The sequence below is a fragment of the Xyrauchen texanus genome, chromosome 44, assembly GCF_025860055.1.
Source record: "Xyrauchen texanus isolate HMW12.3.18 chromosome 44, RBS_HiC_50CHRs, whole genome shotgun sequence".
In the NCBI taxonomy this organism is placed as follows: Eukaryota; Metazoa; Chordata; class Actinopteri; order Cypriniformes; family Catostomidae; genus Xyrauchen; species Xyrauchen texanus.
In genome coordinates, this window is record NC_068319.1 from 15286644 (window position 1) to 15304769 (window position 18126).

The 18126-nt window shown below is 39.1% G+C and overlaps 2 protein-coding genes and 1 pseudogene across 2 annotated transcripts; 2 read left to right on the top strand and 1 right to left on the bottom strand.

Annotated features, from left to right (window-relative positions):
• The first annotated feature begins 5086 nt into the window (after positions 1–5086).
• Positions 5087–6799, top strand: LOC127636882 (ubiquinol-cytochrome-c reductase complex assembly factor 3). The gene is made up of 2 exons (XM_052117665.1): positions 5087–5364; positions 5908–6799. Exons 1-2 carry the CDS (start codon positions 5248–5250, stop codon positions 6034–6036), a joined length of 246 nt encoding a protein of 81 aa, XP_051973625.1. The 5' UTR covers positions 5087–5247; the 3' UTR covers positions 6037–6799.
• A 3436-nt stretch (positions 6800–10235) lies between these two features.
• Positions 10236–11369, top strand: LOC127636877 (39S ribosomal protein L49, mitochondrial-like). The gene is made up of 4 exons (XM_052117661.1): positions 10236–10373; positions 10607–10754; positions 10972–11096; positions 11209–11369. The coding sequence occupies exons 1-4, from the start codon at positions 10275–10277 to the stop codon at positions 11353–11355; spliced, it is 519 nt and encodes a 172-aa protein (XP_051973621.1). The 5' UTR covers positions 10236–10274; the 3' UTR covers positions 11356–11369.
• Positions 11370–13493: 2124 nt separating this feature from the next.
• LOC127636881 (delta(14)-sterol reductase TM7SF2-like) lies at positions 13494–17863 on the bottom strand (annotated as a pseudogene).
• Between the last annotated feature and the right edge of the window lie 263 nt (positions 17864–18126).

Genomic DNA, 18126 nt, shown 5'->3' on the forward strand with positions numbered 1-18126 from the left:
GCATAAGCTGCCCTTTTCCATGATGAATCAACAATAAATAGCATAAATCAGTCTAAAAAAAACTCTTGATTTGGTTGAATGCATGAGAACATATTCCTAAAACTGGAAGATTCATTTCCACAACATGATGAAAAGAAAGACAGGACATTAAGAAGGATAGGGGGGACATGAATTATGCATTTGTGTAAATCACAGTACAGTGCACCTTATCAGAAATAAGATGAGGTACAGATGGACAAAAAAAGAGCTTGTTAGAATGATAAATGGGGTTGAGAGGACAAAGATAGATTTGAGATACTGTGATGTCCTCTTGACAAGTCACCTGAGCATGCTCTGATAAGCACAATCAGGGTTTGGTGAACAGGTAGAATATTAAACATGAGAACATAGTAAACAGGAAGTCGACATGTTGCTACCAAGCATTCTGGTACCCTGCCATTGACCCCATTCTGTTGAGTTACTGACAAGCGGCATTTCCCATCAGACACGGTTGCATTAGTTCAAATGTGTTTATCTTCTCCTGTGAGGAGAATTGTGCGTTGCGTCAGCATCATCACTGGTTTGCGTTGAAACAACCAGACGGATGGGGAGGTCCCATCTCTTATTGAAGGGCTCAAAATGCTCAAACGTCCCATATTCGCCTGCCGAAAAGCCAACCCTACTTCTAAGATTGTATTTTTACTCCACTGATGGTTAAGTTTTATGGTGTTTGTGAGTAGGGTTAATAAAATATATAATCCTCTATACTATCTTACATAAATTACAACTAAAAACAGCTCTTATTACAACTTGCTTTTGGCGCCCCTCTGTGGACATTTCACATGAAAACGGCGCTCACACGTACCCATACATTAAAATCACTTCCTGCTTCTGCCCCTGGGGACAGTAGTTTGATTTTCGGTAAGTGTTATGGAAGCCAGCTAATACGTGACAGCTGTGCAGTGTGTGTAAACCTCACTCCCCTGGCTTCAAGAGGTGCACTAGAGACTGACGCTAGAGGATGTAGCTTTTAGCCTCCTAGTTAGCACGCCCACCTCCCATGCCGGAGACACCATTTCGAATCCCGCTCTGGGATGAAGAACTTCGACCTACTGTCACCGAATTCACAGTGAAATCAATCTGGCCAATTACCTACTGAAAAATATAATAAAATCACTCACTACAGAATTTTATGCCTTTAAAGTGTGAAATTATATAAAAATATTTGGTGTAGGTTATGAAACCTTTTTCATCCCCATTAACAGTACATTTGTCATCCCCATTAACAGTAGCGGTTCTAGCTTCTATAGCGCCCGGCATGTCACCATGCCTAAATCCCATCTTGCCCAGTAACAAGCTACTTTATCAAACAAGTATCGGTGTAGCGCTAAATGCTACATCTCTGGTTTGCATGCATCTTTTTTGCGCAAGCAGCATTTTTCCTTGCAAGCTGGGGGAATAATCAAACGCGTTCACCTAAACCTAATTTACACACACTGAGCACTTTATTAGAAAAAGTATGATCCTAATCTAAGTGCCCGATGTGGTCTTCCCATTCGCTTCAATGTTTGATGATATTCTTCTCACTAAAATTGAACAGAGTTGCCGTAGCCTTTCTGTCAGCTAGAACCAGTCTGGCCATTCTCTGTTGACCTCTCTCATCAACAAGGCATTTCCGTCCACAGAACTGCCGCTAACTGGATGTTTTTGTTTTTGGCACCATTCTGAGTAAACTCTAGAGACTGTTGTGCATGAAAATTCCAGGAGATCAGAAGTTACAGAAATACTCAAACCAGCCCATCTGGCACCAACAATCCTGCCACAGTCCAAATCACTGAGATCACGTTTTCCCCCATTCTGATGGTTGATGTGAACATTAACTGAAGCTCCTGACTTATATCTGCATGATTTTATGCATTGCACTGCTGCCACACGATTGGCTGATTAGATAATCACATAAGTTGGTGTAGAGGTGTTCCCATTTGCACAGTGGGAAAGTCAGAATCATTCTAGTGAATCAGTTCTTCTTAAACGGTCCTATCTCTGTCATGTAGCACTAGAAAGTAATTCAAGTGAATCGGTTTGCCCTAAATGATTCTCTCTCTCTCTCTCTCTCATATGCAACATTGGACAGTCCGATTTAATCTAGTAAATAATATCATTTGGACAGTTCATGTAAATAGATTCTAAAAACGATTCACCAATCTGAGTTCCTGGAGTCTGCGCAGCATTGCCAGGGTCTAAGTGGGGGCTAGGGGGTGCATTAACCCTGTATACTTTCTTTGTGCCCCCTCCCCTCCCTTTGCTCAGTAGGATGTGTTAGCATGTGTTGTTATATTCAGGATGATTATACTATGAATAGCACTCAGAGTTCCTGTTTCTGTAATTGATCAAGAGTGAAAGAACATTTTTGCACAAAGCAGAAGATTCCACGCAGATGTCATGCAAATCTGTTTGCAGGATCATGAAAAAAAGAAGACCTTTTTGTATTTGGGAAGTACAAATTTTATCTATTTGCAAACACACCATATTTCCCCTTCCCACAAATGATTTATGTACAACACATACGCAAATTGTAAGTGTGAACTTAGGAATTTCAATTCTGAGAACTGTGTGGAGGCTCTCACTCCCAACGCTATCAGAGCCATGATTAGCATTCATACTGGACACGCTGCTGTGAAAAATCACACAGGAACACACAGCAGTTGAGGGGTGTTAAACATTGTTGAGAACATTATGAAAACAGTATGTGTGTGTCAGGTGCATTTAACTGACTATGATAATTAAAAATGCACACACATGCACACATACTGCTGTAGATGGATGGAAAACTGCACACATACACTAACACACACAGACACATGAACATTTCCTTCAATGATCAGCAGTGCACTTTTGGGAAAAAAAACGGGTGTCATGGCAACAGGAGCAGGCATCTGCAAGTGTTACTGTAGCAATCAGAGAGGAAAGGCAGCCAGGGGGTTGGCGTGAGAGGTGTCATTATAGACTGAGTGATTTGGAGGGGGTATGGGGATGCAAGAATGCAGGAAACTATTAAATATTCAAGCAATAATGCAGCCAGTAGACATGACCTCTCTCTGCCTCAGAACATCAGAAATTTGATATGCCTTTGGCATGTATGAGAATCATAGCAGGCAGCGTGAAGGAATGTGTGATCACAATATGTACCTAAATGTTCTGTGTACATATGTGGTGAAAGCATGGAAGAAAGCAATGTTCTTTTCTGACTATGAAATAGCAGAAATGTGTCAAGCCAAAGACTATTAACTGTGACAAACTGAAACATACCAAACAAAATCCACTTTTAACCCATCAACAACCAATTTGTTTCTGAGAGGATATGGTTCATTTGGAGTGCTCTTGTTGTACCCAATGCTTACATCTGAAAACCTATTTCATCAAATGCGTGCATCCCTTATGAAAATGTACCATCATTTACTGTAGTTTCCACCAAAATAAAGGTGGTGAGACAACTGTAAAACCATACAAAAAAATTTATTAGAAAACCACCTCAGTTCTTGAATTTCATGTGTTGGAAGCAGGAAAAATGGGCAAGCGTAAGGATCTGAGTGACTTTGACAAGAGCCAAATTGTGATAGCTAGACGACTGGGTCAGAGCATCTCCAAAACAGCAGGTCTTGTGGGGTGATACCGGTATGCAGTGGTCAGTACCTACTAAAAGTGGTCAAAGGAAGGACAACCGGTGAACCAGCGACAGGGTCATGGGTACCCAAGGCTCAATGATGCGCATGGGGACCGAAGGCTATCCCGTCTGGTCCGATCCAACAGAAGAGCTACTGTAGCACAAACTGCAGAAAAATGTAATGCAGGCCATGATAGAAAGGTGTCAGAACACACAGTGCATCGCAGATTGCTGCATTTGCGGCTGCATAGCCAAAGACCGGTTAGAGTGCCAATGCTAATCCCTGTCCACTGCCGAAAGTGCCTACAATGGGCACGTGAGCGTCAGAACTGGGCCACGGAGCAATGGAAGGAGATGACCTGGTCTGATGAATCACATTTTCTTTTAGGTCACGTAGATGGCCGTGTGTGTGTGCGTCATTTACCTGGGGAAGAGATGGCAGCAGGATGCACCATGGGAAGAAGGCAGGCCGGCGGAGGCAGTGTGATGATCTGGGCAATGTTCTGCTGGGAAACCTTGGGTCCCGGCATTCATGTGGATGTTACTTTGACACGTACTACTTACCTACAGATTGTTGCAGACCAGGTACACCCCTTCATGGCAACAGTATTCCCTGATGGCATTGGCCTCTTTGAGCAGGATAATACGCCCTGTACTTGCTTGTTTTTATTATTGGTGGTGGTTTTATATATACATATATATAAACCAAGTTACCACAGTTTTATTGTATCAGCTAGAAGTATAACTGTAGTAGCTATGGTATTTGTACTGAAACTATGGTTACCATGGCAATTTTTTGTAAGGGATGAACAAAGCTCTACATGTGATCAGGCTGGGAAATTTTTGCTTAAAGGGACTCTAATGTATACCTTCCATTTCAGCTGTCTGTTTGGCACCTTGACTCTGATGGACACACATTATCAGCACTTATGTGCTTTTTTACACACCCACACAGCCTGTACAGACACACACACACACACACACACACACACACACACACACACACACACACACACACACACACACACACACACACAAAATCAGCTACAGTAACATTCAGTCCAGATAGTTTGTTAGAGCCATCTGGTGGGCATTAGAAGAAACTTCCACTGTTGTGTATTTACTTTTGTATTATTATTATTATTATTTTCTTTTAGTAAATCCAGTCTGAGTGAATATATTTCTGACAGTTTCGGAGTGCACTAATCTGACCCATACAAATTTATTTTATATTTATTTTAATTTGTATAGATAAATTACTTACTGATGTTCAAGAAATTATTGTTACAGTCAAAAATCTCACCCATCATAAATTACGGTAAATAATGCATGCAGATATGTTTGCTTACATAACTAGTTCCGCGCCACTGTCCATTTCCACAGCGGCCAACTAATTAAACAGTCTGTCAGTAACCAGTTAAAACATAGTTGTATAATAAAGAACTCCCATGATGCACTGCTTCGTGTCAACTGACATTGTGAACTCCTGCGTTATATCAGAGACTATTTAGCTTAAAAGACTTTGATTATATACTGACCGTGAGCTGGCAAGGCTAGTTAAATTAGCTCACGCGCACAATTGTTGAATTCCTCTCGTGCACATCATGAGTGGCATGAGAACTATTCTGTCCTCGATGGCGCTGGTCGGGGTTGCTGGTATCGGGTATGGTATGTGGGCTATGATTTCACCTGGAGAAGAGAGGAAAAGGGAATTATTAAAGGTAATGCAATACCCTGATTTTATAAATGATAAACATTAACCTGACATGATAAACCTTCCTAATATTGTATTGTTTTTGCGACTATTTGCAACCACTAACGACTCGTGACATTGTTTGTCAACACTGTTAATGAACATGGTCGTGCAGAGATGTGCATGTGCTCATACTAGCTTACTAGCAAATTAACTGAAATATGATTGTGATTTATTCTGTTTACTCCGTCTATTAATATCTTTTTACGCCTCCTTAGTTCAGATAACTGCATTTGTTGTGTTGTTCATCCATTCCATTGCATTGAACAAGTTCTCATTATCACCAGAATATCTCAGTTTGTTCCTGCACTCATGGTTCACCCAACCATGAGGAATGTTACGAACATATCAAGAAAAAGAAGCATGTTATTTGTCTTTACATTGCAACTACTATCACAGTGGAAATGACTGATCAATTCAAATACTGTACATTTGATATTTATAGAAATGCTAAGTGCCATCAATCAAAGAAGGTTGAGAGTGCCGTTCTGATCCTTCTCTATTTCTCCAGAATCTACCTGAGGCAAACCCTGTCCGTATGGAGGAGTCCAGGAGGAGAAATGCTCTCATGCTCCAAGTTCTGAAGGACGCTGCAGAGACTAATGATAACATTGCACGTGGATTTGGGAGTCAGAAATGATGAATGTGTATCTTCGCAAATAGACTTTCACATGCCACTTGCAATCTGTACATGCAATGGTGGAGAAGGATGAAGGCGTGACTTATTTAAAACATGTTGTCATTAACAGTGAAATTATCTGATTAGGCATTTGATTTCACGATAGTCAACATGTCATAAATTGTTATATAAATTACATGGATGGACACTGCCATCCATGGCATTATGCTCTTGTCAAATCTGGAAATGTGTGTAAATAAACGTGGGAAATCTGCAATTTACTGCATCGTTGTTCTAAAGCTGAAATGTTTTTTGTTTTTAATACGTGATGTTATCTAAAAAGAATGTTATGGGTTCAATACAAGTTAAGCTCAATCGATAGTATGTGTCACATAATGTTTATAACTACAAAAAATGATTACTTGTTTTTGTTTGTTTGTTTTTTTTTTTTCAAGCAAAAATCGTGATTACAGTGATATACAATTGAAGTGAAAGGGACCAGTCCATAAACATAAAAATATGCACTGTTTCAAAGGTATAACCACAAGACCTAACTATTATACAGGTTAACATGATTTAAGAGTGATAAAATTGCTTGCATGATAGGCTATATCTGTGTACAGTAATATCCAATCCGAGCATCACATTGTCATGGCAATAGCCATGATAGCCTATTGGATATAAATGTACACACAAGGTTGTTTATGTCTTGTGGTTATGCTTTTGAAACTGTATTTTAATATCTACGGACTGGCCCATTCACTTCCATTTGTAAGTGTTATATATATATATATATATATATATATATATATATATATATATAAAAGGGACGAGAATAAATTATTATATACATATTTTTTGGTAACCAATTAAACCACAAATACTGCTGGTTGATTTTAACTTGTATTTAAACTGGAATATTCCCTTAATGATGAGGATTGTATTTTAAATATATATTTTTAAAGATTTATCATTCACTCTCATACGCTTTGGTTACTTTTTTTATAGCATAGAGGTCTGCTATTTTTATTCTTTGTTCATAAGCCTTATTTTATTGTACAACTCAATTGTGAACATGTTAAAAAATGACTATGTTCCGTAATCGTATGGTAAAAATGTCTGCGCAATATTTGAGCAGAAATGACTTGCTCAAACACCATAACAACACTGAGTGCTTCCGGTGTTGAGGGTCACTTTGACATGCTCGACGTTTCTCAGAGATGGAGGAGGTGGGCTGCCCTACATGGACGCTCAAAATGTTGCCAATTTATCTGGAAATAGAGAGTGCCACTAGTTAAAACGGTAGACTTTCGGAGACCACTTCAAGAAAGCTCTGACATTGATCTCCTGGATACAACAAATTGTTCTCAATCATGTCAAATCCACCGGCAGCACCAGAGCAGCTGAGTCCAGTCAAGTCTCCGCCGAATAAACAAATGTTTGGCGATTGCTGGAGCTGTCGGTTGCTCTCAGGCGGTGGGCTGCTGGCTTCGGGGGTATATGTCTACATGCAAGCGCGTAAAACAATGCGTCTTGGTGGACCCACATCTATTGGCACTGTAGCCCAAATCGTATTTGCTGCAGGTGAGATTATCCACTACATATTTCCCATTCTTCTCTTTTTTTTTTTTTTTCATGAAGACAATACTATTATTCTAAAATGTGGGGGAACATAATAATGAAGAAATTAGTAGTTGTGTCCAAACTTTGAAATGTTTTACTTTATATGAGTAATGAAACCAGAACTGACTCTGATCTTCTTTCTCCAGGTTTGGCAGCATGGGGCATCGAAGTGATTGCTGATCCAGTGGGAAAGGCCACAAAGAAATCATAGTTATGCTGAACACTGTTGGTCTACACTGTTGTCCTATCATTTGCATGGACTTGTAGAGCAAATCGCCAAAGCCACTGTGGCATCTGCTGCAAAACTGATGATAATTTGACAAACTGAACCTATATAAGGAAATTGCATAATTCAGACATGCTTTAATAAATGTTTTTAATTGCAACGTCTCAACTTAAAATCTCTTTAATGATTCATGGTTTACAAAAATAAAAACATTGTAGCCAAGTCCACAAATTAATATGCTTTTATGAACCAACTGGCTTTTATATTGCAATTTTCCTAACAGTAATGTCCTACTGATCAGGCAAATGGAAATGCCATGGAATGCAGTAAACATCTAAAAAATAGCATGATTAAGTTTTTTTTTAACAGCAAGTTATGAGTTGGCATTAGGTCCCTTCATTTTGCCAAACATTTACAAAATGGCAGTTGTACTGAACTCTCCTCTTTGCCCAGCCAGTCTTTTCTTCTTCTTCTTCTCCTGCTTGTCCACCTAAAAAGATAGAAACCAGAGCACAAAGTAAACACAGACTGATCTAATTTTGCCTCCACTTACACCTTAAGGCATCTGTACAATAAAGGGATAGTTCACCCAAAAATGAAAACTCTTAAGTTCCAAAAATCACATAAAGGCATCATAAAAGTATTCCATAAGTAATCAGTGTTTTAATCCATGTCTCCTGAAGCAATCGGTTTTGGGTGAGAACAGACCAAAATATAAATACTTTTTTCACAATAAATCTTGATATCTGCAGTCTTTTTGGCGAGCATGATTTCAAGCTCGATTACCCTTTATACAGCGCCATCTGGGGCTCTGTGCATGCATCAAGCACTAGGAAGTGTAATAAAACTTGAAATCACAGTGAAAAAGGAGTTACAATTGCATCTGTTGTTGTATTCATACTGTAGCATAAGACATGTCCCACAGTTAAAGAATATAAAAGCATCTTTGTTCTTACCTGATGGTGGTATCCATCCTGATGGGGCAGTCGTTCACTTGCATTGTATGGACCTACAGAGCTGAAATATTCTACAAATCTTTGTGTTCTGCAGAAGAAATAAAGTCATACACATCTAGGATGGCATTAGGGTGAGTATATGATGAAAGAATCTTCATTATTGGGTGAATTATCCCTTTAAGGGTGGTGAGATATCAAACCTCAGAATGAGAAATTTTACTTGCACCATTTGTATCAGATCTCAGATGCACTGAATACAAGAGGTATTTTTACTCATGTTCCTTAATTGTGATTGTACAGAGAACACTAAAATATCAGATTCATATTAACAGCTTATTTGGAGCATGTGTTTATTTAGAATATTAATATTTTTGTTTATGGCATTTACCTTGGGCGTTTGGCCTCTGACTTTTCCTGCTCTTGCCAGGGAGCCGTGGACTTTACCTTTGGTTGGGAATAAGTTGTATTTATGGCAATGTATCCAAACTAAGATGACACCACATAAAGTAGTTATGTGGCTCCTATTTATTTATGAATCCTTTTCCATTTAGGTCTATCACCCTGAAATGTCTAATAAATGCTATCGTACTATGAAGATAAACCACTAACTTCAGTTTCAAAAGAAAAAATGGCATATTATTTTCCCTTTATAGATTCTGCCGACTGTTTTCATCGAATTACGTTTACAACGGGATTCGTCACACCCTCTGTATTTGATAACACTGGCATAATATCTTGTCACAGGTACAACTCATTTAATGACATAAACACAGGTTCAGTCCTTACATCCCAACAGTCTTGATGAGACCTCAAGAGTGCTGAACTCCTCAATACCAGACTGACAAATCAGTACCTCATCCTGAAGGGGCATCCCACAGTGAAAAGGTCTGATCATCACAGGCCAGTCCCTCCAAAGCCTCAATTTGAGCCTGCATAAAAAATAAACTTGTATTTATTGGGGGGGAATCAGTATCTACCATATATCTACATTAACGTCAAACACACGACATAGACATGAGAAATTCAGAAGTGTTTATGTAACTCCACTCCACAAAGTACTAATGTCTTGCGCATGCTCATTGCATTAGGGGCCGTTCACACCAAACTCACGTGTCAATATTAATATCCACAAGGGCCGCAGGGGCGCCTGGTTTTTTAGACGCATTGTCAGGTTCAAAAGAACTTGAGCTTTTTAAAACATGTCTAACCTTGTGCTAATTTAAAAGTCCCTTGAGTAGCACTCTTTTTAATTTAATTAAATATTGTTGTGCGTATTCATTTTGGTTATATAAAATGAAATGTTTATATATATATATATATATTAACATAGGCCTAGAGGAAAGTTGTATGTAGGTAGGATTCGAGGGACTTTTATTTAGAATTTCTTCCTGTTCTTCATGTAAAGTCATGACGTAATAGTTTCTTCCGTCCTTCCTTTCTCAGAGGGAAGAAAAATGTCCGCCTCCATCAGAAGCATGTCTTTGACAGTGTGCCGAAGTGCAAGAGCTTTCAGTCCAGCAATTCGTTTATTTAGCGTTGGATCTCGTTTAAGAGTGAGCATTGCCCTCCATTATTACCGTATCGATTCGGGTGGTGTAAAAAAAAAATGGTGCATGAACTGTCACAGTTTATGTATCGGGAAAGGTTGTTGTCGGATGTTACCTCTTTCTGCATGATATATTATGCGAATTATTGTTTAATAACAACCTGAGTCAATCAGGCTTAATTAATGAGAGTTTTAATATGTAATTGGGCTAGTTAACCAGATAATTTTGTTTCGTTGTAGGCAGAAAACAGCCCTGCTGAAGGAGAAGTGGGCATTATTGAATCCACAGCAGAATACAAGTTTGTGGAGAGGCTGATTCCTCCTACACGCATCCCAACTCCCCCTAAACACGATGGGGCTGCCCCATCAGGATGGATACCACCATCAGGTAAGAATAAAGATGCTTTTATATTCTTTAACTGTGGGACATGTCTTATGCTACAGTATGAATACAACAACACATGCAATTGTTTCAATCCATATAAATTAACCGAAATAATGGACTTCATGCGTCACATGTAAAGGTCTCCTTTTGTGTTATTACAATTCTTTTTTTTTTTTTAAATGGTCATGAAATTTGATTTCTATTTTATTTATTTATACAGATAGTCCACCTTCACTGCCTTACATGATCCGTCGCTCCAGAATGCACAATGTACCTGTGTACTCTGACATCAAGCATGGAAGTCAGCACAGCACTCTGCTCCGAAAGGTGGAAGGAGACATATGGGTGAGTGTAATGAACTGAGGTGTTTATTAAATATAACTACTCACTAACTATAAGATCATTCTTTTTTTATCTACCTCAAAAATTTTTATTTAACTCATCAATCATTTTCCAGGCCCTGAACAAGGATGTTAAGGAATTCCTGCTGGGGCTAACGGGAAGAGAGCTTCCAACACAGGTCAATGAAGTCACCGGGATCATCAGAATTAAAGGGCAGTTTGAAAAAGAGCTGAAGGACTGGCTAGTGAAGAAGGGATTTTAAATTGGGCTATTGTATTCATGTATTAAGTTTGTAAATATAATAAACATGTATTCATGTTATCCTTGCATTTTATGTTTTATTTTCCATACTAAAAGCAAGATATTGTCACAAAATATCTCTCTCTCTCTCTCTCTCTCTCTCTCTCTCTCTATATATATATATATATATATATATATATATATATATATATATATTATTACTTCTCTATCTATTTCTATCACAATCTCTGTCTGTCCGTCCGTCTGTCCAATCTTCACGGAGCCGCGCAAATATTACGCATTGTTTTCGTTTGAAGCGCCAAGGGTGATATACGTCATCAAATTGCGACAAACAACTATTATTTAACGTGTGGCATCAGTATGAAGACATTTTCGTAAACAAGAAAGTACTTATGAAAAATATTCCTTACTTTTTTATTGATTTGAATGTGTGTGGATACAACAAGCGTAAATACAAATGTCTGATAAAGCATGCTAAGTACACTCATTACTAAGGATGTAGTGAGTAGACTGTAGTTTAATTTTAACTATCTTAAGATTGTACAAACGCTTATACTTAATCATTGTAACATTTTATTTTAATTATTTAGTTTTAATTACAGATCATAACTAGAAGTTTACCAGCACAATCTACATCGAAAAATACAGTGCTCATGGATCCTGTTATTAGACGTAAAATCCCTGCCTGTGTGCGTTCATTAATGACGGATATTGCACCAAAGGAAGAACAACACTTCAGTGACTGGCCAGAAACAGACCCTGAAACAATTACCAAAGATGGGATGGCACTTCCCAAAAGAGAGACTTCGGAAACTTTTCTGACACCAACTGATGGGACAGAAAGTGCAACTACTGGTGGAAATGTAGCACCATTACTCAAGCCATGTGGGCTTTGTTTATCCAAACCTTGCTGTTACACCTGCCCTAGGTGTAACATCCCATATTGCTGACTGACTTGTTACCGGAGTCCAGCTCACTCTGTATGCTCAGAGGAGTTCTACAAAGAGTCTGTGCTTCTGGAGCTGAAATCTGAAGGATTTACAGACAATGAAGGGAAAAGCAAGATGCGGGAAATTCTGTTAAGACAAAGTTCAGAGAGTGGTGGCGGCATGGAGAATTTGCTAAAGAACTTACAAGAAGAGACTAGAACTGGTGTGATGGAGCAAGACGCACATGCTTTGGACTTGCTTTCAGGGTTAGCAGAGATTCAGTCATCTGGGGAAGATAACAGCCAGGAGACACAAGAGATACTGACAGAGCTGAAGGATATTGAAGAGGGTGGTGATGTCACAGATGGGAGTGATGGAGGAGTTGATTTAGCAGAGAAGTTAGCCGGGCTGGATATTGACTCTCTCTCTCTCAGAGTATTTTAACATTTATGGACCTGCCCATTTAATTTCATTGTTAGTGCCTTACTGTAACTACTTTTTAAATACTATAATCTGAAAAACTTTTAATTTAAACAAGTTGAAATAATATTTTTGTATTAACATTATGCCACAATTTCATGTATTTTAGTGAATTATAGACATGGGTTATAGATCCTTTATATCGCATGTTTTGTGTTGGTTTACTACAGGCTATAATTGTATAGCTTTGACAATAGTTAGGCATTTTTAAATGTCAATTTTATATTGCCTGATACTTCAGTCTACTTAGAGGTTCAGAGAACACTGAGCAGAGACAGAGTATATATTGTAAAATATACAATATTTACTAAGTTTTTTTTTTTTAATGCAAACAACTGAATGAAGATATAGCAATGATGCAACAAAAATCAACATATGCAGTCAGTGTACGCAGTCTGTTGACTGATCCTCATTATGTCAGCCCAACATGGATTTCCAGCCTCCAATTCTGCATTGACATGGTTGACAGCTTCAACGTTCTTTAGAGCTCCTGTTTGTAGCTTTGTTGTGATCCAACAATCTGTTGATCTTAAACTGTTCTTTTCATAAGATGGCGCTGTGGATGGTCGCCGGTGCATGGAGCTCTCCAGCTCTTTTGCTGTTTATCCTGTGTTTAGTAATTGTATTCTCTTTGCACTGGATGCTTCTGTCACCATGACAAATTCCTTCTGTGTGCAAGCACACTTGGCAAAAATAAAGCTCATTCTGATTCAGAACGCATCAGTCTGAATTAATAAATTGAAGGTATTATTCTGTAGGGCAATGATCTGTAGGTGTCCCAGGCTAGAACACACTTGGTTCTGCAATGATTCTCATCCCTAGCCTCTTATGTGGATGAGCAGAATGGTAAAATACATGACATAGAAATAAGGCAGAATATGTGACATTCCTAGGAAAATAAATACATGCTAAAGCTATTCAGTGAAAGTCAGCACTAGACAGAAGATATGTTTGTTTGTCTATTTTAAAACAAGTATTTTAACTGAATTGGGGGACAAGTGTTAAAAAAATGTGTTTACCACATGGCAAGGACCATTCCGGGGCCATGAGATGGTCCCCCATGTAGTTTGGATACCTGACAAATCCCCACCACCCTGACACTAATAGACGCTTCCCTGTTGCTGTGGTGATAGTGTCCAGGTCTACAAGTAAAAAGACAGAAAAAAAGGAGGAATCCACCCGAATTCATGAATTATGCTCTATATATCATTAATTTGGCCTCCACTATGAAATGTACCATTATTCAATCATGTTCCGTTACATAGTGAGAACAATGCTCAGTGGATATAGCATATCATCATCAGCAGCATGCTACACTTTTATGTGTGGGGTCTCTTCTGAACTGTTTTTTGTGAGAGTTGGACTTATAACCAATTCCTGCAAAAAAATTGGAAAGAGCAGAGTTGGAAATCAAATTGTTTACCTAGGTGCAAAAATTCTGTAGTTGTTAAATCAAGCTTGTAGAGCCACTAGAGAAAATTATAGTATCTTAAATAGAAACTACAAAGAATAACTCTGGATTACATAATACTACCATTTAGAAGGATAACCCCTGCAGATCCAAGGGTACTAAGTGAGTGAGGGTGCACCACCAAAAACATGGCTGTGTAAGGAATCCAGGACAGATCCCCGAACACCAACATAAAACCAAATCCATTGTGCTTAATGTCCATGGGAGTAAGAACAGCCTCCTCCAAAGACAAGGAAAAAGTAGAATGTGGGATGATAAATGTTTGTCCCTTAGTCGATACATTCTAAATATTTCCTTTCAACATGATAAAAAGCATTTTATAACTTTTTAGACCAGTGAACAAGTTGTCACGTACTTCATCCACAGAGCATCTGTCACACAGCTGGAAGCCAATCACAAGCAAGAGATGGAGAGCAGGAGCTTCAGATAATGTTCACATCAACCATCAGAATGGGGGGAAACATTTTATCTTAGTTATTTTGACCTTATTTTCGGCCAGACTTGTTCGAGCTGACAGAAAGGCTACGGTAACTCAGATTATCACTCTGTACAATTGCAGTGAGCAGAATAACATCTCAGAATGCACATGTTGAACCTTGAGGTGGATGTGCTACAAGAGCAGAACATCATGTTGGACACTTTATAAGGACCAAAGTGTTCTTAATAAAGTGTTAAGTGAGTGTGTGGATGTTACCCAGCCAACTAATCCAGGTCTGAGTTCACAGAAATATTTCAAGTCAAAGTCTCCAATGTGGGGGTTCAGCTCTCGCCCCATGAAGAAGTCATACAGAGGATTTCCTATAAATGACAATGAGAATGGTGAGAAGACAAATGATAAAGAAATGTAAAGACATCGGAATATTTCAAAGGATTGTGTTTAATAAATGCCAAATGGTCTCTCATAATTAGACTAAATAGCACTGACCTGTGTTTCCTCCAAGAGAGAAGGCATGTTTAGTGGCCCAGAATGAATGGATATTCAGGTACATAGACAGCAGGAAGGACACAGTAATGGCACATGGACAACATGAGCTCGAACAGATACCCCAATGGCATCCCAAGACAAGGACTCAATGACAGCAGGACAGCAGTTATGCATAAGGTATGGAAACCTACAAATAAACGTGAAAAGACAATGATATCCTTATTGCATAAGGATATTTGTGTTTACATGTGTACTGTATATTCAGAACTTTTATTTTTTTATGAAAGTAGGCTATAACTTAAAATGTTAGTTCACTCATGAATGAAGAATGGGGATGGGCCTCATTCACTTCCTTTGTAAGTGCCTCAATGTAACCCATTGTAATATTTTTTTTAAGAAAAGAAGTGACAAGACAAAATATATTTTTGTGGTAATCAATATTATGCAACACATGCTGTTGATTGAGCTTAACTTGTATTAAACCCAAAATATTCCCTTTAAAAAACAGTGCAGATACAGATGGGATCTTATGGGTTACTGACAAATGGAGTTTGAACCTTGCTTAGTATAATGGGTGGTAAAACCAAAGGCACGGGTCCAAAGGCTAGCCTGTTTATTCGGTGTCAAGGACTAATGTATAACCAGAGTGAAAGACATTGAAGGCTCATTATTTTAAAAATTATAAATTGCACACAATATATAATCTATATATTTAAAAGTTATCAAAGGAGAATGTTTCAGATAGGCAGCTTACATAACCATTAATAAGATATTTCAGTCTGGATCCATCTCTGAAGACCAATCCTTCAGAAACCTATTAATAAATCAATCAATCAGTCAAAGACGATTTATATTTGTTAAGAGCAATTAAAACCATGAAGAAAGGTCATGTTCTTTATCACTTCTCACCTTCCCCACCGGCAACAGGTAGAGAAAACTCTGCAAGGTGATCCAACCTGCAATCAGAACAGCTGCCACAGGGTCCCATAACTGGGCTATGGGGGTAGAGAAGGATGCCACTGCAGGACACTGGCTGCTGGAGACCGACACACACTCAGCAGGTACAGAACAGTCAGAAACAGGAACACAGGGATGCATGTGGCACCTGGACAGGTGAAGAGAAATACATGTAATTAAGGCTTAGAAACCATGAAAGAGGACCATTATTGCATAAACAAATGCACACATGCAAAAGAAACATCCCTTTTTCAGAACACTGTATTTTAAAGATAATTTTGTACGAATCCAAATAACTTTACAGATCTTTATTGTAAAGGGTTTAAACAATGTTTTTCATGCTTCAATGAACCATAAACAATTAATGAACATGCACCTGTGGAACTGTCATTAAGACACTAACAGCTTACAGACGGTAGGCAATTAAGGTCACAGTCATAAAAACGTAGGACACTAAAGAAACATTTCTACGGACTCTGAAAAACACCAAAAGAAAGATGTCCAGGGTCCCTGCTCATCTGCGTGAACGTGCCTTAGGCATGCTGTATGGAGGCACGAGGACTGGAGATGTGGCCAGGGGAATAAATTGCAATGTCCGTCCTGTGAGACGCTTAAGACAGAGTTACAGGGAGACAGGAAGGACAGCTGATCATCCTCACAGTGACAGACCACATGTGACAACACCTGCACAGGATCGGTACATCTGAATATCAGGATGGCAACAACAACTACCCGAGTTACACCAGGAATGCACAATCCCTCCATCAGTGCTCAGGCTGTCCGTAATAGGCTGAGAGAGGCTGGACTGAGGGCTTGTAGGCCTGTTGTAAGGCAGGTCCTTACCGGACATTACCGCAAATATGTCGCCTATGGGCACAAACCCACCTTGCTGGACCAGAGAGGACTGGCAAAAAGTGCTCTTCACTGACAAGTAGCAGCTTTGTCTCACCAGGGGGGATGGTCGGACTCGTGTTTATCGTCGAATTAATGAGTGTTACACCGAGGCCTGTACTCTGGAGCAGGATCAGTTTGGAGGTGGAGGGTCCATCATGGCCTGGGGCGGTGTGTCACAGCATCATCAGACTGAGCTTGCTGTCATTGCAAGCAATCACTAAGCTGTGCATTACAGGAAAGACATCCTCCTCCCTCATGTGGTACCCTTCCTGCAGGCTCATCCTGACATGACCCTCCAGCATGACAATGCCATCAGCCATACTGCTCGTTCTGTGCATAGTTTCCTGCAAGACAGGAAAGTCAGTGTTCTGCCATGACCAGTAAAGAGCGCGGATCTCTGAGCACGTCTGGGACCTGTTGGATCAGAGGGTGAGGGCTTGGACTCCTAGAAATGTCCGGAAACTTGCAAGTGCCTTGGTGGAAGAGTGGGGTAACATCTCACAGCAAGAACTAGCAAATCTGGTGCAGTCCATGAGGAGGAGATCACTGCAGTCCTTTATGCAGCTGGTGGCCACAGCAGATACTAATTGTTACTTTTGATTTTGACCCCCCCTTTCAGGGATGCATTATTCCATTTCTGTTAGTCACATGTCTGTGAAACTTGTCCTAGTTGTTGAATCTTTTTATGTTCATACAAATATTTACTCGTTATGTTTGCTGAAAATAAAAGCAGTTGAAAGTGTGAGGACGTTTCTATTTTTTTTTTTGCTGATTTTTTTTTTTTTTTAATATATATATATATATATATATATAAAAATTAAAATCCCTCATGAAGAGCACCTCCAAATTCCCTTTTAGTTGAGCGTTACTGCTGTTATCAGAAGAGTAGAGAGGCAACCAGTGAACCAATCAGATTAAGAGTGGACTAATCTGTCCCCATGTGTTTCTGACCAATGACCAGACAGCCTCGTCTGGCTTCATTCTTCAGTACATTCAACAACAGTGAAGTACGTAAAAAATATCTAAAGTGAAAATTCTAAAGTTAAGTGTTGGTTTCTCCTTCCAAGAAACTGCGAGACACCATTTTTTCATTATTGTATATTAGGTTTATTAAAT